The sequence below is a fragment of the Odontesthes bonariensis genome, chromosome 18 (genome assembly GCF_027942865.1).
Source record: "Odontesthes bonariensis isolate fOdoBon6 chromosome 18, fOdoBon6.hap1, whole genome shotgun sequence".
In the NCBI taxonomy this organism is placed as follows: domain Eukaryota; kingdom Metazoa; phylum Chordata; class Actinopteri; order Atheriniformes; family Atherinopsidae; genus Odontesthes; species Odontesthes bonariensis.
The window spans coordinates 4,009,713-4,034,800 of record NC_134523.1 but is presented as its reverse complement, the minus strand read 5'-3'; the positions used below and the strand labels follow the sequence as shown (position 1 = coordinate 4,034,800).

The 25,088-nt window shown below is 40.5% G+C and overlaps 1 protein-coding gene across 1 annotated transcript in view; it reads right to left on the bottom strand.

Annotated features, from left to right (window-relative positions):
- LOC142367921 (CMP-N-acetylneuraminate-beta-galactosamide-alpha-2,3-sialyltransferase 1-like) overlaps positions 1 to 25,088 on the bottom strand; it is a 79,113-nt gene that overhangs the window by 15,296 nt on the left and 38,729 nt on the right. The window contains exons 2-3 of the mRNA XM_075449945.1: positions 15,551 to 16,193; positions 9,740 to 9,933 (exon numbers count right to left, since the gene is read on the bottom strand). Coding sequence (XP_075306060.1) covers positions 9,740 to 9,933; positions 15,551 to 16,009 — 653 coding nt within the window. The 5' untranslated portion in view covers positions 16,010 to 16,193. The remainder of the gene's footprint in view (positions 1 to 9,739; positions 9,934 to 15,550; positions 16,194 to 25,088) is intronic.

Here is a 25,088-nt window from a genome sequence, read left to right as displayed (position 1 = left end):
ACAAATAAAATAATTTAAATGAATTTAAAAACGAGCAACAGTCCAGATAAGTTAAAAGATAGCGTGCAGATTTCATGCATAGACACATGAGAACAGAAATGTTTTTAACCTGGATTTAAAAATGTCTCCATTTGGTGAAAGTTTAATCTCCACTGGCAGTTTGTTCCACTTGTTTGCAGCATAACAGCTAAATGCTGCTTCTCCATGTTTAGTCTGGACTCTGGACTGGACCAGCTGACCTGAGTCCTTGGATCTAAGAGCTCTGCTGGCTTTATATTCTCTGAACAGATCACAGATTGTAAACCATCAGCAGGCTTTTAAAATCTATTCTGTGACTGACTGGAAGCCAGAGTAAAGATTTTAAAGCTGCTGTGATGTGCTCAGATCTCTTAGTCCGGGTTAAAACTCCAGCAGCAGCGTTCTGGATGAGCTGCAGATGTTTAATGCTCTTTGTGGGAAGTCCAGTTAAAAGAGCGTTACAGTGATGGAGTCTGCTGGAGATGAATGCATGGATGAGTTCCTCCTGGTCTGTTTGGGAGAGGAAACCTTTAATTCTGTTGATGTTTTTGATGACTCTAATCAATTTCCCCACTACAATCCACAGAGAAAACAACAGGCTTTAGCCAATAGGCCAATGCTGTTCAATATTCATAATAGTCTGAGAGGGAGGCTTTAGAGGATCTGTGTGGATTGCATGTGGATATCTTTCAGTCTGCTCACTTACTGGACTGTGTTCCCATATCAGATCTCAGTTGGCATAATTTCAGTGTCTCAAAATGAGTTTGGCAGTTGGCCTCAACATTGTTCTCCAACCAGATACATTATCTCTACAGAAGGCATATCTATACAGTGAATGCTCAAGTACACCCAAAAAAACTTGGGAAACTGTGTGAAATGTAGATTAAAACAGGATCCAATGATTTGCAAATTTCATTGCTAATATTTCATTTTTAATAGAGCATGAAAATGTTAGTTCATCTTACATTTGATGGCAGGAACATGAAAAAAGTTGGGAGGTATGTGTAAGAATGGGTAATTTTGTGTAATATCACATTAAGTGGTGAGCGATACTAGTTCTAACTAAACATAATTAAAATGAAATTTGTTTATATTTTTCTGAAAATAGTGAAGCTGGTCAGCGAAGAAGATGAGAATAATTTCTTTGGATTTGTTTTTGTTGAATAAAGCTCCAAGCAGATGAACTAATTACAAATTTTAATTGCGTTTTGGAAAATGTCCATACTTTTCTTGGAACAAGGTTTGAATAAACTATAATTCAGTGATATATTTATTTATTTCTCGGCCAACAAGTTTGAGTAGATGGTGCTCAAGCCTTCGGCTTAATGAGCACATCGCTTCATTTTCCAAGATGTAGCGAAAGCATGCGTACTCCACTTAATACTATTCAAGTTTCTGAATATCTAAGGCAACCTCTCGGCAGTGCCCCGGTGCTTCTAACCAAGCATGACTCTTTATGCGACACTTGGGTGAATAAATAAATAGAAAACAGCTCAGTTCCACAGCAGCCTTCAGCAGGAAACTTCTGCTAATAGTGAAATAATGACTCTTGTCTTGGTTCTGTCCCCGACACCCAGTAATTGAATTGGTTGCCAACACTGTGCCTCCGTCACAGCAGGGGTTGGCAGACAAAATAAGTGCTGTGATGCTGTAAGGCTTTCTACACTGGCAACATGTTGCAGCAGGTTGTCAAGTCTGTGCTGGGATAAATTAAAAGTCATGCAACAATTCTGTGTGAAATTACTTTGGATGTTACAGCAGGGCCGTGGTTGCTTTCTTGATAGGATCTCGGTTTTATCACACTCCAAATCAGTTACGCTGGTGGTTTTCTCTGCCCCATGTAAAGCACCCAAAATAGTCACTTCCTTTTCCATATGAAATTACCCCAAATTTCCTGATTCGAGAGTGGCTTTTTCGAGTGGGACATTCATTCCCTCTATCACTTATCACTCTTAACATATTTGAAAGTTCTCTGAGCAAAACGAGAAAAGTTTTGCCCAAGGCATGGAACTGACTTAATCCAGAAATGCCATGTGCTGGTAATTAAAGAATCTTTGTAGGGTTTTACGTAAAGGTTCATAATTTCACTTTGGCAGTCCATTTGAGCTGGTTTCCTTTCTGTCACGTTCAAAGAACACATTATTGTTCATCATTGAGTCTGCACCTCTTCATACTTTTTTAAACACTCTGTTTTAGCTTCTGTCTCTTTAAGGCTCTCCATCCCACCAGAAAAGCCCCAGTGTGTCGGATTGTTCAGCTTATTGATCCAAAAACATTGAACTGCTCATTTTTTGGAGAGTTCCAAACTAATTACTACAGAAGCATGATGCATTGTGATGTCATCATGAAAAGGGGACAAAAGCTACAGACCAGACGTTTCATGCTGTTCAGTTGCTATGTTATGCTATGCTTTGAGAGTAAGTAGCCGCATTCAGACAGAGCCGTTCTAAGAACGGTCCACCTCGAATCCCGTTCTGATAACTGCCCTTCTCCAGGGGAACTGTTTCATTTTGCATTCACACATGAGTCGGGACCCTGATAGAGACTGATGGGACGCAACCGTCTGCGACAGTGACGTGTTACTTTAGCGCCACACTCAACAACAAAACAAAACAAAACAAAACCTGAGAAAAGTAGGGAGAGAAGAAAAAACACCACAAAGAAGCTAACATGGAGAGCGGGGAGGCCACCGTGTTCATGGTCTGCATGATAGTGATATTAATCATGGACGATCACATCGGGCGTCTAACATGGAGGCTGGAAGAGCTCACAGAGAGAGTCAGGAGACGAAGGATCGAGCGCAGGCGATAATTCTTCGTTTCATGAAGGAAGGAGAGCAGAGCGCCGCAGACAAAGGAGACGACGTGTAAGTTTAACTTATTAAACACGCGCCGGTTCTGTCCGTGTCGTATGAGGAAACATTTCAGCCTTGACAGCATGACAAGGGGCGTAGCTACCGACAACCAAACACCTCCGTCAGATGTGTTCCTATGGAACCAGAAAAGGAGCTAAAATGGTTATAGGAACTGAGGGCCGTGGTCCCGAGTTCCTGTATGTCCGAATGCGGGAAAAAACGGCCCCGTTCCTGAAGAGGTTATAGGAACTGCCAAAGGTTCCTACAGTGGGAATGCGCCTAGTGTTGCCATTGTGGATCTTGAGATTTCTAACTGACTTTTTACATGCGCTATAAGCTACAGAAAGAGGAAAGCACAATAAGACCTCTTTGATAGCTCTGCAACTCGCAGTTAAATGACAACATGCAAAATAAGGTTGTGGGAAGCATTTGAAAATAGAAACTTTTGTGTCCAGTGAATGAGGAACCTTTTTCTTTTTTTAACTCGAGCCTTGTCCTCAGATTAAAATTCAGGATAATTCATGTAGATTTGTAATAATGACAATAACTCATTCTGTGTGATTCAGTTAGTTAAAGTGAATGAAATCCTCACCCATTGTGCCAGTTTCACTGGTACTATGTCCCAGTACAAATCTTTCCGCATTTCCGATAATAAAAGCCACGATACAACTGAAAGCTAATTGGGTATGGGTATTAATGTGATTTCAATTGGACATGTTCAAAACTTGTGATCATTTTGACTGTCAGGCTAACAGGTTGTTAGCCTGCTAGCTGCTTCGCTTATCCAGCTTCCTGTCACACAGTGGTGTCTCACCGAATTCCACGTAGGCATAAACGTTGACTATTCGCAACAGATTGCGGTGGGGAAAAAGCAAACCTATCCGAGATAGCAGGGACTCCCACGGGATTGAATGGATTTCTGGTTTATTCGAAGACGTCTGTAGAAAAAGGCGTAAGTGAGTATGTGCACCATTCCAGATTTCCTTTTGAGGCTTCAAAGAAGGGGCGCTGTAGAAAGATTCACAAGTCCTGCCATTAAAAATAGGGATTATAAATAAATAAAAGCCTGGTACCCTGAGCAGTTGAAGTAATCAATCTTTTTGAGGAAGTACAGCAGTTAGATGGTGTACCAGTTCGCTCTGCGGCCTCCAGGCGGCCGGCTGCCCCGTCACTCAGGGGTCCCTGCGCACGATCGACACGGTCACAGCTTTTCTCTGTTCTGGCACCTCGATGGTGGAACGATCTCCCGACTGAGTCGCTGCCCATCTTTCGCCGCAGGCTGAAAACCCATCTCTTCAGGAAACACTACCCAGATCCGCCCTCTTAGGACATCATCTGTTTCGTCCCAGCTTCCTACGCACTTATTTGTTTCCTAAATTGTCTTTGTTTTCTCAATTGTCTTTTTTCCCATTTGTCTCGGTACCTAACTTATTGCACTTACCCTAGCACTAGTTTTGCTCTTAGCTGTTTGGTTTTGGAAGGAAATGCACTTCTGATTTCTTGTGACCTGAAGTTCTTTTGCCTACCGATGTTGTAAGTCGCTTTGGATAAAAGTGACCGTAATGTAATGTAATGTAATGTAATGTAATGTAATGTAATGTAATGTACATTTTCCAAAGAAAAAGATTATTGAAAACGTATTTCAGCAAGTAACATTCTTTGGCTCATCAGTTACTTTGCATTTTAATTCTATTGAGATAATCATCTAAAGGTATTGATTCAGTGTTAGTTTTTCATCCTGATGTTGCACTTTTGTTGAAACTGATAACCACCTCAGAAGGGCTTTTAGCAGACTAAGTCTGTGTGTTGTTTGGCTGAATTTGTCTCCCTTATTTCCACGATGTGCCCAAGCACCACGGCAGAGGAAACGTGATTCCACTTTCTCTCCCTTTTAATTCCGTTAATTTAGATCTATTTTAATTTTGTGCCTAAATTGATCTAATCCACAAACGAGTGGAGATGTGGTGTGTGACTAAGATTTCTGAAGATAAGATATGAACAAAAAAAGTATTTCGGGGATCACGTGCTTGGATTCTTCAATTATAAGATCTTAGAATATCAAAAACAACTCAAATTTAAATCTAATTTTAACAGCTAGGGTGACTTATCAATGCTTCAAAAGTACATTCTTTATAAAAAATTTCATTATTCCAAAGCCCTATGGATTACTCTTGTCTGTCAAAGGCACATGCGAAGGCTTCTTTTATGACTCATCTATTTTTACACGGAAATCTGTAGAGAAACAAAAAACTTTAGCTGATAGGCCGGGGCCATTCAATATTCATAACAGTCTGTGCGAGAGGCTTTAGAGAATCTGTGTGAATTGTTCTCAGAATTTTCCTTCATTTAATTTTCACTTGCTATTGAGATCTTCATTATACTACTATTTACTATTTCTGAAGGTCTGTGCAAAAATGTTTTCAAGCATTGATTGAAACTCTATGTGTCATACTAGGGTTTTTTGATGCAGTGACAAATTGTAACAGCCTTCTAAATCTAAATCTAAAACTAAGGAGCTGATTGTGGACTACAGAAGGAAGCAGCAGAGTGACATCCGTCCGCTCAGCATCGGCGGGTCTGAGGTGGAGAGGGTGGACAGCACAGGACTTTTAACTCCCAGAAAGCCTCAGATCAGCTGAAATACTCAGTGTATTTAAGTCCAGGTTGAAGACACATCTATTTTCAGCTGCATTTGAACAAAGCTCCAAATCTGAAGCTTGAGTTTCAAAACTTAATCACATTTCAACAACTGATTTTATCTGATTCTATCTATTGTTCTTATTTCTTTCTTTTTTGTTTAAAATTTAAATCATGCTTTTTATTTCTACTGTTTTAATGTATCTGTAAAGCACTTTGAATCGCCTTGTAGTTGAATTGTGTTATACAAATAAACTTGCCTTGCCTAAAAAGGCCAGGCAGCGTCAGTTCCACCTCAGAGATTTCAGGCACCCCCTCAAGGTGCTCAGGAACTTTTACACCCGCACCATTGAGAGCATCATGAGTGGGAGCATCACCACATGGATGAGCAGCTGCAAAAAACAGGACCTCTTGGCCCTTAGGAAAGTAGTCAAACGATGCAGGTCAAGAGCTGAGGAGATCCTCAGGCAGCCCCGCCACCCCGGACACTCACTCCTCTCCCTGCTGCCTTCAGGCCGTTGGTTCTGCAGCCTGAGAACCAACACTGAGAGGATGAGGAAAAGCTTCTTTCCCCTGGCCATCCGTCTGCTCAACAGAGAGCGTTAAACTGGACTGTATCCCTTTCACTTTCTGTCTGTTAATACTGTACATTTTAGATAACTTATACATTTTTTATTTTATACACTTACACTTTACAGAGACATTTTTAAATTGTGAGTACTATTGTGATAGGGCTCTTATATTATTCATATCTAATTTTAATTCTCATTTTATTGGTAGCAGTATGACTGCACAATGTACTGTGTATGTGACAAATAAAACGATCTTGTATCTTGAAATCTAGATAAGACTCATTCAGACTTAATTACCAAACATATTTGTTCTCTTAACATCCTGCCAGTGCAGCCAAGGGTCAAATCTGTTACATGTCCCGCCTGGATCATCAACACTGCATCGACAAAGTCTGACTAAGAATGTTTGTTTACCCACTGACATCCAAATTAGCTTAATTCCGTCATAAAAACCAGCGGTTTTGCGGCAGATAAAACACCCACAATCCTTTTGAGGAAATCCCTTTGTCATGTTTTTCATTTTTGCCAATTCGCTCTCTGCCAAGCTGCAGTTGGTGTGAAAGATTACAGCGAGCTGCAAACTCCCCTCTTGTTTTCTGCTGCCCAAAGGCGCGACATGGAAATATAAATATTGATATACTTTTGTTTCAATCTGCCACTTAGTTTAGATGATTTCTCTTTTTATAAAACCCAGTGTGATGATTAGGGAAGGTGATTCTCTAGCTGAACCTCTCGGCCAAATGGAAGATGCAGCAAAAATAAATCAAATAAAAGAGACAAAAGTGATGAGGGCCCAAGTGGTTAGATGATAACAAAAAAGCCAGAACTACAAATGGACTGAATCGAATAATATCTAAATTCAGAGGGTCCAGTACAGTATGGAACCCACTCTGATAACCGTTTAAGTTACTTTCTAAACAAAACTGCCAAAAACATGTTTATTTCAGCCTTATCAGCCTTGATTCAGCCCTGAGCGACCAAACTGTACGAGCTGCAAGTTAAGTGACATGTTGGCATTTTACAGAAGCATCAGAGACAGTGGCTCAAAGAAGCTAAAACCGATAGGGACGTCTGACTATGTGTTGGGCAATGCTTGGAGCCCCTAAAACTGATCAAACAAGGAAGAATGTGTCATGATGCGTTAAGGGAGGACCCAGGTGCAGGGGCGTAGGAACAGGAAATACAGACAGACGAGGAATACAGACTAGGATTTTAGATAAGACAAGACCAGGAATACCAAAGTATAGGACGAGGATCCAGCGAGGAGTGGTGAAACAAGAAAGACATATATACTGGGGAGGGGATTTCTGGAGCAGGAACTGGTGGCTGATTAGTAACGGGTTGCAGGTGAGAGTGAATGAGTTCAGAGGGCAGGAGACAGACTGAGGAGAGAGAGGGGACGAGGGAGAGCACACTGAACTAACACAAAGAATGAACAAGGACAAACAAAACATAACTGAATACTGATAAACAGAACTAAGGTGAAACAAAGACTGAATCTAAAGACAGAAAACACTAAGAGTATGGATAAAAATAACACCAACAACCAAGTCCAAAAACATAACCCAAAACCCAGATCCTGACAGAATGTAGCAACAGCTGCTCAACATAATGGACGCTACTGATCACGCTCTATGTAAGACAGTGATCTCTTTCATAATGAATGCTGACCAATAAATGTTGTTGTTCCCATTTTGGATTTAAGAAAGCATTATTCAGTTCATTCGAATTATTATTTATCTAAGCGCACTATTTGTTGTGTATCTGTAGAATAGCCTCAGACAGCCTTCGATAGTCACATTGAACTGGGATAGATTTATATCTAACACTAGCCCCTTTCACACTACCGAATAACCCGCGTTTAAAGCTGCGGTCAGCAACTTTTTTTTAGTCATATTAGCTTGAACTGTCATGGGATTCTGGAAGTAGAATATTAAATAGGCTGTTTAGGAAAAATAACGAAATCTGTAGCTCCCTCTGAAGCCTGTAATCATGCTTGCAAAAACCGAGCGCTCCCGGCTGTTTTTAACCAATCAAGTTAGGGTGGAGGAATCCTACCTGTCAATCACAGCTTGTGCACACGCTGCTGAGCGTGAGTCTGCCCCCAGCTTGTGTGCGCTCACACTGGTGTGAACTCACGTGAACAACCTCGTCCACAGAGGGGGAGGGGTTTGGGGGGCGATTCGGAGCTTGTTAGAGGTTGGGGGAGGGACCTGAAAGTTGTATCAGTTCGAATTTTCCGACTTTAGACTCGGAATTTTGAAAACCTGCCGACGGCAGCTTTAATCCGCGAATTTAGCGTGTCCGCTGTTGCGTTCACACTGCCGACCCGGGCTGCCGCATCAACTCGACTCGCCTTTCGACCCGCGTCGGACCCTAGTCTTTTTGCCGAGCCGAGTTTGGTGTGAACGCAATCGACGCGGGTCGGACGTGGGCGTGGCGTGGCGTGAGGAGTTTAAAATACAGAATGGACAGCTGATTCAGAACAACAGCGACAGGTGAGGACAAGTTTCACTCTGTTTTAGCCTACATCAAGTTCGAGACATTTTTTAATATGGCCAACTGGGGAGACAAGAAGGTCCGCGAGCTCCTCAGCCTCCGAGCAGAGGACGTTATTTACCGCCACATTTCGGGGACTATAGTGCTCTTGTATTCTCCACATATGTTCTTCGGCGGCATCCCACGTTGTAACCATCCACACCCCGTAAAATAACATCTCCATGAACTGCATATACAATTGCAAAAACGAGTCCTCAAGGTGTATTTAACCCTACCTCCGACGCATGGCTTGTGCCTACGTCATTGTACACGCCCAGCATTTTCTGTGTTTCGTGTGACGCTCTGCCACTAGGCAACGCCCCCTGAACTCGGCTTCAGGCGACGCGGGTCACCAACACGCCAAGCGTTCACATTGCTCGACACGGGTCGAAGGTGCAATTTGGACCTGCTAAGGTAGCGTGTCGCAGTGTGAAAGGGGCTAATGTTTAACAGAAAAACACACCTTTTGAAATTTCCACAGTTTTGTCTGAAATGTAAGCATATCAGAAATCATACAAACTCCTTCGGCACATGTCCCATGGGCTTTTAAAAGTATTCAGTGTCATCAGGAAAGGAGGCGATACGCCATATCACTGCTGAGTGTTACCTTACCGATAAGATTACTTAATTATCTGGTGTTAAGCTCAGGTGTTAATCAGGGCTGCATTTTACCTCTCCACAGTGAATTTACCATATATTTTGCAAAAATTAGGAAGACTTCTCCACACCTTTTACAGCTTACATACGTTCTCAGTATATAAGGATGAGTCAACAGATATTTTAGAATCAGCAGCAATAAAATGACACATTCCAAGAAGCCCTAAATGAGAGAGTTTTTCCTCAATTTTCTTAACTTCATCAATGAATGAAGAGGGAATGATTTTCTTACAAACAATCAGCTTGTTTAAGGGTTGCCTGAGAGCCCCAAGTTCTTGCCCTGTCTCTAGATATCTTAAAATTCTAATGTCTCATGATGTCCTCTTGACGAATATGAAAATAAGACAACATTTTGCACTTGAATTTGACAAATATTGTCAAAATGTTTGAATATATCAAAGGTTCGTGCAATCTTACTCTAAAGAAAAACAAGAGAGCTCCACAACTTAAAGTGGTTACTGACCTTATGATGAAATCACTGGAGTCAATGAGGCCCCCATAATGAGACCCCTTCAGGTTCCCAGAGTTCCCCACCACGGAGCAGCTCCTGCAGCGCTCGGGGCTGGCGTCCATGTAAAGCACCTCATCATGGATGACTTGGAACAGCTCCTCCACCACTTCACTAAAGTTGGCCGGGTTCCTCTCCGACTGCAGCCACTGGGGGACAAATCAAAAACAGGCCTCAGAGACAGTCAAGACTGCAGAGTCCCTTTAAGCAGAAGTGACTGAACAAGGGCAGCGCGGCTCAAGACACCGACTGCATTAAAACCTCAGGGACCGTTTAGCCCTGTCTGCAGGGGCTCTTTCAGCCGAGCGGCTTTGAACTCAGAGAGGCAAGCGTTTAAATGCAGTGAAGTGTGTGTTGTTGTTCTGAAACGGACCACAACGCTGACCCGATACAGAATGTTCTGCATCGATTTCAAGGTTTTTTCTGTAGCGTTTTAGTGACTCATGGTCTGAATATCATTGTGGAAACCTTCCCACTATTTGAAAAGGAGTGATCAGAGTATAGGTTTCCATCTCACAATGGCTGTGTCTCCAATCCGCCAACTCACTCGTCATGTCAGACGATAACCTTTCCTTTACAGAAATTACATTTAACCATGTGCCATGTAAGCTTTGACAGATCACTGAAGAAAAAAAGTACCCTGGGGGTCATGAACCTTCTGGCAAGCCTGTGGCTGATATGTGACACCGTCTTCATCAAGCTCTCCATTTCTGCATTTTCTAAAATGAGTAGCGACTTGAGGCAACCTTGCAGTCATTTTTCTATTCTAGCCTCTAATGAGATGTCGTGTTAGGTGATTGTGGGGATACTTAAGGCACTCAATGCCTTCCAGACAAGGGTAGGATAATTGGGTAACATAAATTGTAAGAATGGACTTTTATAACGTAGAGAGCTGCACTTGTAATGTAAGGGGGTGTACAAACAGTACAGCATGTCCTGGCTTGATAGAATTAAATTAAAGCTGGTAAGAAATAATCTAATACAAATATATGTGCATGTAGTGTGAATTCCAATTTACAGGAAAGTGGATCCAAAGAAGCAGTCCTCCATAAAACACTTTAATAGCTCCTGGATCTTGGTTTAGTGTTTATGTTTGGTATCTTTTATGATCCATTTGGATAACGTACTAAATATAAGTGGCTTTAAGTCTATTAAGATGGTTCCAATAGAGACAAAGTATAGTTTGAAATGAGGGAACTTCAGTAAATAACAGTGAAAATCAGGCCGTGAAAGTCAGGCCAAAGCTCTCTTTTAAGTAGCTATTTAACAGTGACTCACAGATGTCGGTGACCAAATGCATCGTGAAACAGGTGGAAATAAAAGGTCGTCCAATGACTTCAGTGTCATGTAGTACTGATGATAGCAGACGTTACCAGAAACGAATAAGTTGCAAAAATGGATATCTGGTTAAATTTTTTACTAGTTCTAATTAAAATGGGAAAAATTTACAAACCCCTTTTTCAGAAAAGTTTTCAAATATCTTTATTCAACAGACAAAATGATGTTCAGTGCCTTCACCGACAAACCTCCATTTATTTAAATAAAAAAAAAAAAAAAAATCAGAATTTGATGCCTGCAACACACTCAAAGTTGGTATTAAAGGTGTGTTTAACATCGCGTCCCCATGCGTGGTTGTCCCTATGGTGGGCTTCCCGGGTTCTGTGCTCCTTGGGGGCTGTTGGTGGCCTGGGTCTGGGGGCCCTCTCGGCCTGCTTCTGATTGCTGGAGGGGGGGGGGATTGTGACACTATACACTGATATTTAAGCATGGTTATTATGTGGGACCATCTATGTGTATTGCATGTTCATGCACACACACACACACACACACACACACACACACACACACACACACACACACACACACACACACACACACACACACACACACACATTCATTAGCCCAGTAGCATGCTCACTAAGCAGTTGTTGTGCTGTCCTGTGGTTTAAGGTCACCTGTGTATTATGAGATTGCTGCTGCTTGTGTTTTTTTGTTTGTGTGTTTGTTCTCTGCTTGTCTGCTTCCAGGTGCTTTTAAGGTTGGATTCCCCACAAAAGCCGTGAATCGTCTTCAGTTTTGTTTTTACAGGTGTAGCAGCTGGTTGTCGGATTTTTCATTGTTTTTTATGTTTGTCTCTTCATGTTTCTGTTATTTTTTTTCTTCGCTTTCCCTCTCTCTCTGTCCCCCGGTCCGGTTTGGCAGTATTATCATATCATGTTAAATATTGTAACAAAAATAAATAAATAAAAATGAGGAGTTGATGGGCGTCAAGGGGAGCTTTACATTCATAAAGCTTCCCTTGGCATAGCAAATGTGTTTAGCATAAACGGTATTCAGATTACAATTCTGCTGCCATAATGCTGGACAGGACAAGGGAGAAAAAAACAAAAAAAAACAAAAAAAAAACATTGCGTTACTTCAGCCCTCCTTTTAAATGGCACTCGTAATCGTTTAGGGACAAATTATTGCAGTTTTGAAACAACAGTCTAGGTTCATAAAAGATTTCAGCTACACAACAGGTCATGGTTGTTGCCTAATTCCCCTCTTCACGACACACACTTGCAGGTTGCAGCCACAAACATCCAATTTCTGCAGCGTTACCTTAAAACAAAAGAACGTTTGGCCAAATGAGATGAATTGTCAGGACAAATTTCTTTCTGGCCATATTAAAGGTTCACTATGTGTGTGTTGCTGGCAAGAAATTCTTAATTTATTCATATTTCATGAGTAGAATTAAGTTTGTCATTGAAGGCACAAAAAAATCATATCCGTTGCACAGATTACAGATTGAAGTTTTTGTGTACAGGTTTGTCCACAAGTACAAAAAAAAAAACTACATGTGGCAGGACCACTCGATAATTAACAAACTTCCTCTTGTTTGTTTAATCTGTTTGCTTATACACCTCTGGAGTTCGCATCCGTGTCCTGCCAACCCCAACGTGACAAAAAGTAAGTGAGCTTGGTTGAGAATACTTCACAAAATTGTACAAATGTCTTCTCAAGCCAAGTAGTGCGGAGAGGAAGGAGAAGAAACAGATTGCATGATGGGAAAACTGAAAGCGGTAGAGGCTTTCAGGTTTAAAGGTATTATTATTAGTTGTCATTTATGGTTGGGCACCTATGAGCTCACAAATATAGACAACAGGGCAATCGTGTCTGTAGTCACCATCATACAATGTTATAATACAAATAAAAAAAAAATACTACACTGTGATACTATACAGTGCAGGATGCTATAAAAATGCAAAAATATACAGCACAGAACAGAACTTGCCCAAAGCAAGATACTGTCTCCGTCAGCATGCCTTTTTTTTTTCCAAATGCATCCAGCTGCCATCTCTAACTCCTCAGGAAAGTGACACACATGCACCTATCCACGTTATGTAAAAGAAAATTTGACTCATCAGTCCAGACCATTCTTCCATTGTGATGTTCTGACGAGCAGACAGGGTTCAGCGTCTGCGGCTCTGCAGCCAGGAATCCACAATGCATCAAGGTTTTTACCCGCGTGTGCAACAGAAGCTCCTTTTTGGCTTCTAAATACACTGCCAGTCCTTTGCTGACACTGCTCCCACGTGCATCAGTATGCATGTGCGGATGTGAATCTGCATCCGGCAATGGTATCAGTATCCCTCCCCACCGTGACCCAGCCCCTGGTTCTGATTACGTTTGTTAGCTTGGACTCAGCATTGACATGAATGAAATAATAACGTACTGTAAATGAATCTTAGATAAAAATAAGCTGAGAAATCCCAAGACCCCAACACTATTCCTGACAATGAATAGTTGGAGGTGTCTTGTACAGTAGGTGTCATTTCCGGCAAACGTGTCAGGCTATAAAGTACAAGCTGTCGTGAACGTTATCTAATACTGAGCCGAGTGAAACTAATGTTTTACCATTGCTGCTGATATTGTCCGATAAGGAGAGCAGAAAAACAAGCCACAAAGGACGTGTGTGTATCCACAAATGTTTGGCAGCAAAAACCCCAACCAAAAAACAGAGGTAGATAAACTGGCTAATTAAATAGATAATACGAGCCAGTTACCGGCATCCTAATGGTAGTCTATAAAGTGGAGAGCAGCAGAGAAGTACACATTTTCTGTCAAAGGAGTACTTTTACTGTACTTCATTCAAATTGAGCTGGTATCGGTTTTACACTTTTGTTTAAGTCCTCCACTATTGTGTACAAGTGTTCGATTTGAAATGGTCTGCAGGCGCTCGGGGGTTTTGGCTGACTCTTTTCCTTTAACACTCTCGTCTCACTGTGACAGTTCGACTCATGGCTGGAGTCTTTCTGTAGAGAGTTCTTTCCACGCATGCACAGGTTCTATCCAGATATTTTGTCTTTGTTTGAAGTGGGTGGGATAAATAAATTGGTTATCATTTTATGATAGCAAAGCTTGTTTTGTAGTTTCAACCGGTTAATTATGTCACTTCTCACTCAATTATCACCTTTCATAGATTATTTTGTCATGATAACGGAGACAGTTCTGAAATGATATCAAGGTACAAAGGCTTCTTCTCTCGACAATAACAGGATAATATATTTCGTTAGTTTTCCTGCCACCACAGTCACAGTGGGATTGCCTGAAGGACAGCTACTGGCTGAAGCAGAGTTGGTTCATCCCTTATTTTTGCCCACAGACGCCACTGCCTATGTTAAAGAGGAGATATTTACATTTATATTTAAACTCACTTCAGCAAAGAGACTTACACGTGCATTCCTTGACTTAATGTTATAGATCCTGTTCAACTTTAATAGCGATAATGTATGATGAAACGAGTTGTGAACACATAACAGGTTACTGTAAGTCTTGATCTTGAAAAAATGATTTCTCTCTCTGTGAGAGGCAGGATACACACTGGACCGGTCACTTGGCCAAAATAACGAACAGATTTTAACATGCCTACACACTTCTAAGGTCAATTTAGACTCACTAACTAACATGTTACAGGACAGTGGGAGGACGCCGGAGTACTGGGGGGGAAACATGCAAACCACACAGGAAGGCCGCAGCTGAGATTTGAACAAGGAACATTCATCCTGTGAGGCAACAGGATAAACCACCATACTTTATCAGAACATTAGTAAACATATAAATATATATGCTGACTGATGTTCCAGATATGCTATATGTTGATTAATAATAAAACAGTTTATGTTCAATGAAAAATAAATCTCATAATGTCCAATTCCCAATATATATTATAAAATTTCTACTCTATTTTATTTTCAAAGTTAACAGTGGATATTTAGATGACATATTCACCACTGGACAGGAAATGTCCTTGGGTTTAAATGAATAAATGCGATCCCTCTCTTTTTAGTTGGAACCTGTTGGTCAACCACGGCCTCCCTGGTCATGATCTTAAGAGAGGGAAATGTCATGGAATCACATGCAGATTCGAGTAATGATGGGAACATATCTATCCCCGTCTACAGATCAATCGAAGGAGAGGTGGTGAGAGAAAACAACCCGTTCCTTATCCCTTCATTGTTAAATGTGAACAAATTGTGTGTGGGAGTTTGTCTTCGCAACTTGATCCTGGTAAAGATTCTTTGGATTTGAAACGATCAATGTGGCCAAAACAAAGCCTTTCTTGGAAGCATCACAGCAGTGTGTGATCTCTCTTCTACATTCATGCTCTCTCCTATTCAGCACCTCATCTGTTCTCAGAAGCTGAGCCGGCATGTCCCCCCCCCCCCTCCCAATCCTCTGTAATGCAGCACTGCAAATCCCATAAACACTTCGCTGGAGTCTTACCTGCCACCACTTAAAGGTCTCGTCGGAGAGGATGCTGTTGTCCCTGGTCATCAGGGGGTGAATGGACTGATTGAAGCGCTCAGCGAACCACGGGTCATCCTCCAGCTCAGCTACGCACTGTCGGCAGGCACACGGCCCTTTGGAGAAAATGCTGTCTGAAAGCCGAAACGCGTACTTGAAGAAATAGAGCGAGGGGTCCCGAAAAGTGTAACTAAACAGGAACGTTGTAAAAGTAATGACACAAAAAAGCAGAGCAAAAGTCCTGAATTTCCTTCGTTTGAGCAGAGACATTTTGTCACAGTCACAAATCAGTTGGTCGGAAACTTTGGGAGTACAACGGACAAAAAAGACGAATCCAGAGTCGCAAAGTCGTGAGAAAAAAGCAGCCCTGCAGACCACATGTTGCAAGTGGCATACCCTGGAGTCCTTACTTTTCAGACAGCAGAGGATTTGGCTCATAAATGTCCTCGGCTAAAGGCCATCTGTGTAGTTTCTTTGCAGGGTTATCTACATCAAAGTGAGGTAGTTCTGCGCTGTGGATCTCTCTGCGTGACGACTCCTGATTAATCAGTTTAACTGACTGCTCAGATGTTGACTCTGCGAGGTCACTGGCTGATGTGTCATCCCCTCTTTAATGATCCACCTAAAAGGCAAATAAAAAGACATTTTTGTAACACCAATGATGGGAAAACAGCCTGTGAAGCTCTGATATTGCTTTAAGTTAAGCTCAAATAGAAATGTAAATTCTCCAGTGGTCAACCAGTCTCATAGCACTGTAGTCCTACAATGATATTGTAACACAAATTTGAGAAAATTCTTTCTGTCCAGTGCTTCCTTTTGCATTTTTAGGATGACCAAATTGCAAAGGATGCATCAGAGTCTCTTAAAAAGAAGATCAAACACCAAAAAATGTCCGAACTGAAAACGACTGCAATCCACTTGGAACAAAATAGCCAATGTCGTCTATGTCTTTTTAACTGAGATGTAAAGATCATTGACTGGACTAATATCAAAATAAGTCCTCAATCCAGTGTCGCAAACAAAAATTCCAATTCGGGATGTGCACACTGAGGTCAAAATTGAGCCATATAGTAGTGCACAATAAAGCAAACAATTGTGCAACAGCCCAACAACAGTCTTTCAACCCTCTGAACAGGAATACATTTTCAAGAAATAAAAGCTTTTCACCTCATGCGGTTCTTTCTTCTCTAAATGTCCTATTGTTGTTCATCACATTTTTTGTGCACTGTGGCTGATGTTCTACAGAAGCTAATTGGTATCATGAAAAAATGATGAATCATTAGCCCAATATACCTTTTCAAAAATGTTAAAACTGCAATACAATTTTTTTTTGTTCTCTTTTTTTCAACGTCTTACCGACAACACTTTCAGAGTGGGGCATTAAAAATGCAAACCTACAAATTCCTAAGTGGTTCGAGCAAAGGCATTAAATTGATTTTTTTTGGTTTTTTTAAACTCCATCACTTGAGTACAAGAAATTGATTGTTCATTTTGTCAGAAGTTTCTCAACCAAAAAATGTCTGTTAGTATGCTTCATTGCATTCTCTGCTGCTTCACATTTCTTTTTCAAATATTTAAAAGATGGTAAGTATTTGTGTTGCTCTAGGCTTTTCATTCATTTTTACTGTATTACTTTAGAGACTAAAGTAGAGACTTCCTGATTCTCCTAACGTAGAGACTGCTCGGTGAATGTGAGGAATAAACCTTCCAATCAATCTTAGAAATCTTACAAAAAATGTATCCCAATGAAAAACTAGCATTATAGTAAATACAATGCTTTTACTGAAGAGTAATTCTATGGTAGGATTAGGAGTCATCAAACATTAGAACAAAGTTTACATAGTGACTGAAATGTGGCTTGTTGATATGACTATAAATAACATTTGCGCTTTAATTTCAGCTATATCAAAATTTAAATGTTGACGGTGTGTGCAGTTCACTGCTAACTGGTCAGCTGAATGCCCTGCTGCCACCAACTTAAAGAAAGAGAGGATTTGACATGAACAACTAGTCCTTACTCAAAGTTTCCGTTATCACACAGAAAGCATTTAAGACCAAAATGTTGCTATAGATATGCCATGAGGTGCTCCATTGGAAAAAATACAGCAAAATGCTAAGTTGGCAACAATGAGTGGTCATGTAAGTCTGTAACTCATCAGGTCTGACCTCATATTTAAGAGGAGATATGGAAGCTAGCATGGCTAGTTAAGTCAATCTACAGCTGAGTCTCAGCATATATTTAGTCTGCCATTACACGTGTTGTTACTGAGGGTCTTTGAAAACTAGCTGACAAGCTAGCTGGGAAGTCTGAACAGTAAAAAGAAATGGATAAACATTCACAGTAGCTAGCTAAGAGTATGGACACAGTAGCCTACACATTTTAAATATAGAGCTACAAGCTACATAGTTTCACTGACTATTTAGCTAATATGTAGCTGTGTAAAATTCAAAAGTTGTTGAGATAGTTTATAAAAAAATGTTTTTGCCAGAATATAATAGCCTGCATAGCTAAGAATATGAACTATATACGTGGTTGAAATAAGTATAAGAATTACAGCTTAAAAAAATAGCTATAAATAAGGGATAGAGTAAATTATTTCATTTATATAACCATCCCACTGCTAGTAGGAATATGCATGCCGGCACAATTGAACAATTAAAAAGTGCTAATCATAATGGGAAAATACTGGATAGCTAAAAGTAACAGAAAAGTGATGGATTTATACAAATGTTTACATGACAGCACATTTATTCAATTATTCACAACACTGTTAAAGAAGATACAAAACAGTGTTATATAACAACCTATCAACAATCTTTTTAAATGAGCAGTGGTTTCAGTGAAGGTGCGCCTGAACAGACTCGATGGAGTACCTTTAGAGAAAGGTATGTCTGACAAGGACATGTTAGAAACTACTAATGTCAACTGTGTTTGAGCGACTATAGAGCCTAGAGTTATTCAGAAACATGCTGGTGCGAAAAATCCCAGAATATAATGGAGGAAGAGAATGTTTTTTTTTTTTCAGACCCTGGCTTTTCACGACTGACAAAGCTGGCAGACCTCCCGAGGTTTCATTTTCAACATGAAAAGGCCACCTCCGTCTTTGTACAGGGCCCAGGTATCATTCTGATGTGCAGCTGTGTTTGGGATCCAGTAATACTTCTAAATTTAGGTAACAGGAGACGACACTGGAGATTAAATGCTATCATCCCCACATAGAGTGAGAAATAAATCTAAGAAATGAACCCCAGAAAACACACTACCTGCCCTTTGCTTCTAACAATTTCAGAGAGCCGTTTGTCTAGAAGATTTGTGGGAAACTAAATTACTTGAGAGAAAGGCTGCAGGTTTTTCCTGATTAGAAATTGATCAGGTCATTCAGATTCCACCCAAGGGGAAAGCAAAGAGGATTGGGTTTAAAACTGGTTGAGAAAGACTTTGCAGGGAACAGTTGGTCTCTTGATTTCATTCTCTTTGTCAGAGCCAAAAAAAAACCAACCTACTGCTGTTTATCAACTTCACTGACACAGGCCACTGCACAGGAAGGCTTATAAGTGATCCCGCCTTCTGTGCGGGGCTTTGTCAGTACAGATTTGCATACAGGCCAGGGTTGGATACTGTCTAAGGTAGCAAATTAGACAAGAATACCTGGGGACACTTATAACACCCTTTGGTGTTCAGTTAGATGGGAGAGCAGGCCGAATATATTCTCAAACAGGTGGGGACTGCAAGCTTTTGACAACAAGCTGACCATCATCTTGTTCCCCTGACCTTGTCCCACCGAAGTCTGGCAACATGCACCGATCAAATATTGCCAAGCTGAGACAGCAAAGCGTCTGTTCACACTTCAGAGACTTAGGCAGAGAACAGGGAGGGAGAAAAAAAAGTGCACAAGCTGTGATTTTCACCCTAATCTCCACTTTTGAGAAGTCATCAACTTTGCAGGGAGTAGTTACAGTAAACAGTTTTCAGTGTCTGTTCTGTGGAAATTGTTTTTCCGTGAAATCAAATTCTGCTGTTTTTGCAGACTCCTATATATATTCTTGAGGAAGGTATCTCTGCTGTGCTGAGTGTGTACACGCTTGTTGAGGTGAGCCAAGCCGCTCCCAAAACTAATGCAACAGCAACGGAACATGTCAGTGCCACATATGAGTAAGTATTAGGGCTGAACGATATATTGCATTTGCGATAATATCGCGATATGACCAAGTGCATTTTTCTAATCGCAAAGGCTGCGATTATTATTCACGTGACATGCGCGAGTAAAACATGTGATATGATCAAACGAGATTGTCTAACCACAGAGGCTGCACTCTGGTCACGTGACACGGGGAGCAAAGTTATGAAACAGTCTACCGGAGAGAACTCGCAAGCAAAGCTGTAACCTACACAATGGCCTCAGGCTCAACAGAACCAGACCCTGCGGGGATGCTAGTTTCAAAGAGGGACTGCACATCAGTCGTGTGGGACTATTTTGGTTTTAAGAAAGAAGATGTTGCACAGAGTCAGGTACTGTGTAAAACCTGCCTGGTCAGCGTTGGTACATCACGGGGCAACACTACCAACCTTTACCAGCACCTAAAAACGCAGCACAAAACAATGTATGAAAGATGTATGGCTAAAAAATCAAGCAGTGTGCAGAATGATCCTAGTAACGTTACTCGTCAAGGATAACTGACCGAACTGTTTGAAGGTGTTATGCCATATGAACGCACTTCAAAACGGCACGCGGAAATCACCGAAGCAGTAACCCAATGCATCGCGAAAGACATGATGCCCGTCAATACGGTGACCAAGCCTGGGTTCAATAACTTGGTAACTACACTAGATAAGAGGTACAGAATGCCCTCCCGCACGTATTTCGGTCAGACTGCCCTACCGGAGCTATATATGCAGTGTAGGCAGAGAGTGGCAGCACAGTTGAAGGCTGTTGAGTTTTTTGCAGTTCACAGATGTCGAAAAACTGAGTGTGGTAAAGCCACAGATTTTTTTTTTAATATATTTACATGTATATTTCTGCAATCTGCACATTGTACTGATTTTCATTTTAATGTTTACACCAGGGTTCCTTGTCAGCACTTTATGCTCAGATGTTTGTAAGCTCAAATTATACTATTGTGTATGTTCAAATATACTGTTTTGTTAAATAAAAATGTCAGTCATCAATTCATGCATCACCTCATGTCATCATGACAGAGGTCTGTCTTCCAGGAAAGAACAGTTTAAAATTAATGTAATATAGTTTTGGCCATACTATACGTTGTATTGCTTGTCTTTGTTTAATAATACAGAAGACAAAGACCTTAAAAAATAATCGCATCGCAATTGCAATATTGGCGCGAAAAATCGCAATTAGATTATTTTCCATTCATCGTTCAGCCCTAGTAAGTATCAGAATAAAAAGGATTACGCAAAAATCACAACACCAGTTCGGAGTAGGGAGACTAGTAGCTATCGATGTGACAGAATCAGAACTCAAAGTCATGTTAACACTAAAAGTTACAACAGCAAAAGGTAAAACACACACCAATTAAATTAGATGTCCATATTGTTTAACATCTAACATATTGTCTTTTTTCCCATTTGTCTAGGTACCTAACTTATTGCACTTACTCTAGCACTAGTTATACTATTAGCTGTTTGGTTTTGGAAGGAAATGCACTTCTGATTTCTTGTGACCTGAAGTTCTTTTGCCTACCGATGTTGAACACACTTATTGTAAGTCGCTTTGGATAAAAGCATCTGCAAAATGACCGTAATGTAATGTAGCATATTCAACACATTTTATAACACATTTATTGCATTATACAAACCAAGAACGATATGAAATTGGTGGGAAGTGGCAGCCGAGCACCGCTGACGTCACCTACTAAATGATGGTTTTTAAAGGAAACATATTCTGCTCTTTTTTTCACGAGCTGACACAATTTCCTGAGCTCTAAATGAAATGTCTGCAATCTGCAGTCGAACTAACACAAACAAAATTGCACCTCTACTCAAGCAGCCCAAATCCACATGTGTCGTTAACCTGTGGAGCACGTTATTACAGAATGAGAGAACAAATAGTAAATAGCCTGAGAGCTCAGACCACACACCAAACTGATAGAAAAATACTTTGAAAATAAGTCCTGATGTCAACCTGTTTGACACGCATAAACAAATTCCAGGTAAACCTCAACACTTATTCTTCCCGCAGATGCTGTTCCCCACGCTCATACCATGTGCACCTACTGGTTTTCATGTGCACTGCGTTTGAAGCTATAGAAATGCCACATTAAAGGGGAAATCTGAAAATCATTTCTATATGAACTGTTTAACAAGTTAAATTAACTACACAAATCAATTTTCAACAGTGTGTGAAACAATAACACCCCTATATTGTCTTGCAGAGATTATCCAATACGATTAGCATGCTAATTTTATTTGGCAAAATCGAATGAATTTGCTCTCTAGCGCCTCGCGTTTTCAAATGTGCGTTGAACTACGGCAGGCGGTATGTGTCAAGATTCAAGAAGCTCACGTTGCCTTTTCAATCCTCTTTTTCTCTTTTTTGGGAAAAAAAGGCATAACTATGGCGTGGCATAACTATGGTTTTCCATTGCGAACAAAAGTGCAGGCCGTTCAGGCTGGTTTATACCAGAGAATGTCTAATGGCGTAGACTGGCTCTGTTTATACCTGCGTGCAAACGTGACGTCAAAATGGGGAAAACGCGATTCGAAGTGCTTTATGTCCCTCTCGGCACTTCGTCGTTTTCCATAGACCGAAACGACATGGCAGCCTACATAGAGCTTGCCCGCTCTATGTAGATACAGACAAGTTATTCTTCACTCAGGAGGATAAGTGAGATTTTTGACAGAGATAATTTTACACCAATGAGGACTAATTTATGAATTAATATGTTGATTTGAGCTAATAAATGACTTAATATATTACATAGTGTCCCTTTAATATAATTAAAATCTTTTGCCATCATAGTGAATGATACATAGTGAACATATGAAATAGTACATGGGCTTAGGTTCTTGGAGAACAACTACTTGAGTGCCAGTAGATCACGCTGGTTAGGTTTGGTTTCTGACCTTAACACTAACCACCCTCTCACTGCACTTCCTCACAGTCTGCTAAAGACTTCCCATCCCCCAGCCTTCACCAACAAGCAACACAGAACACTGCAGACCGAAGCAACCTTTGAATCAGTATGAGAGCACAGATATGTGAACATCCTAATGAAAGAATCTCTATCCCATTTAACTCGAAACAGCTGCGACCTCTCTGACTAGAGTTTAAATGGAACTGAAAATTCAAATATTAGCCCAGTTCAAATAAAAGTACCTTTAAGAATCAATATCGAGCACCAATGAAACACTTAATCTGTTCCTTTCTTTCTGTTCGGATTACATATGCTCTCTCACTGCATGCGTGTTGCTGGTTGGTGATGTTTCTGGGAACTGTTGTTTTCACTTCCATCAAATGTCGGAGGGCTCAGTAAGGCAGCCTTTGCTTCAGACTCTCTTCTACTGCCTAGTGGTCTTCAGCAGAGGAAGCAACCTGAATTTTAGGTTGCTTCCTAAAATTAGCAGTTTATTCTAACACAACAGCGAAAAGGTTGTCATGCTTTTACCCATTTTATTGTATCCTTTGCCACATTTCATGCTAGTTTTTGGATCTAGAATATGTTCAGCCTGTTTGCTCCGAACAAATCACCTCATCAGACGACAGCAGAAAAAGGTCAAACGTCTTTGCTAACTGACGCATCATTCAGTTTCTGGTATTGTCAGTGACCCCTCTTAAAATGAATTATGGGACCTATGTGGAAAAGGCATAAAGAGGAAAATGTAATTCATCAATAGCTCAGTCCAAATGACAAACAGCTGTTACTTTCACAAACAGAAATCATATCAATTTCATGTCTGAAAGGGAATTTAAGTTCAATTTAAAGCAGCTTGATAGCTCAGTTTATTAACAAGAACAGTATAATGCTGAGCCTTTAAGGAAGAAAACACGAACCTCTACTACAACAGGCATTCGGTGTCTTAAAGGGAAGCAGACACAATGAAGACGGAAGGCAACAACACAAAATCCAGAGGGGATTTCTGTGAAATCTCTGCTGCATAACTAATATCACACAGAGGATTAAAAAAAAAATGAAAAAGCTCCATAGTTTACATTGGATAGGATCGCATCTATGAGTCTCAACGCTCTACTCTGTAACTCTGGTGGAAAGAATTTCATTTCAACAGATATTGACTTTCAGCTCGGTGATTTACTTTAATACAAAGGGAGGCCTTTTTATATTTCCTGTGCAAGTGTAAAAATGATTCTGGGCCCGATGAGGGATTGAAAGTCGTGTCTTCTGACAATATCTGAATAGTGGAGAAATATTTCTGGGGTCAGTTCATAGATAAATAAAAATGTAGATGGCTTCTCTGAAAAAAAACAAAAAAACAACAACAACAAAGCACAACATTTCACCGACATAACATTTTGCAGTCTTCAAACTGAAAGCCTAAAACCAATACTCTGCAATCCTTGTAAAGCTAATCTTTTTGATCTTTATCCTTTGACTCACGCTTTACAGGGTACTCAGGAGGCTGGAAGCATTATGTGACCCCTGGCGCCATGATGCTCTGTCAAAATTCAGTGGATCAAACAGGAGATGCAAAGGCCTCGCATTCAAAATGCAGCTATTTATCAAGTTCCTGACATTTACAAAGGGAGAATATTTTGCCAAAAGCAATGTGTTATTTATACTTTTTTTTTTTTTTTGCTGCAACGGGGGGAAGTTTACAGATAGGTCATGAAAACAGCATTTTTTTTTTTTATGCTCAAAAACAAATGATAATCTATTATTCCTATTTACAGAACAAAGTCTCCACGTCTGATATATTTTGATCATCTGTACGACAGGACTCAAGAGCACACAAGCGAGCCACAATTGCACTGGAAGATGTGTTTTTTTAATGCTGGAGTTTTGTCAATTCTAGTCAGTTTTTGGACACTCATTACATGTGTGTATCAATCCGCATCTTAGCTTAGCATAGCATAGCATAGCTAAGCATAAAAAAGCTACGCGTCTCAAAACGTGACAAAATCCACCTTCTCTTACCTTTTAAAGTTCACTAATTAATAAGTTCTTTTTTTCTTCATTCATACATAAACCTAGACCTGACCTCTGACCTCCTTTAGCCTATTTGAGCAACAGGTATTAGGACTACTATGCTTGCATACTAGAAATACTGCATACTAGAATATAACACTTTTAGCATCATAATACAATGCTAGCATTTCATATTAGCATTGCATTATGTCAGGATGCTCATGTAGCATGTAGCTATTTAGGCTTCGTAACATTAGTCAGGGGCAGGGCCGGCCCAAGCCTTTATGGGGCCTTAAGCAGAATTTAATTTGGGGCCCCCCTACCATCACCTCAGCTCCAGATGCCTCATTATTCCATAGGCTACACTGTTATGTGTGTAACAGACCCAAAATCATTAGCATTATGTGTAATCATCTTA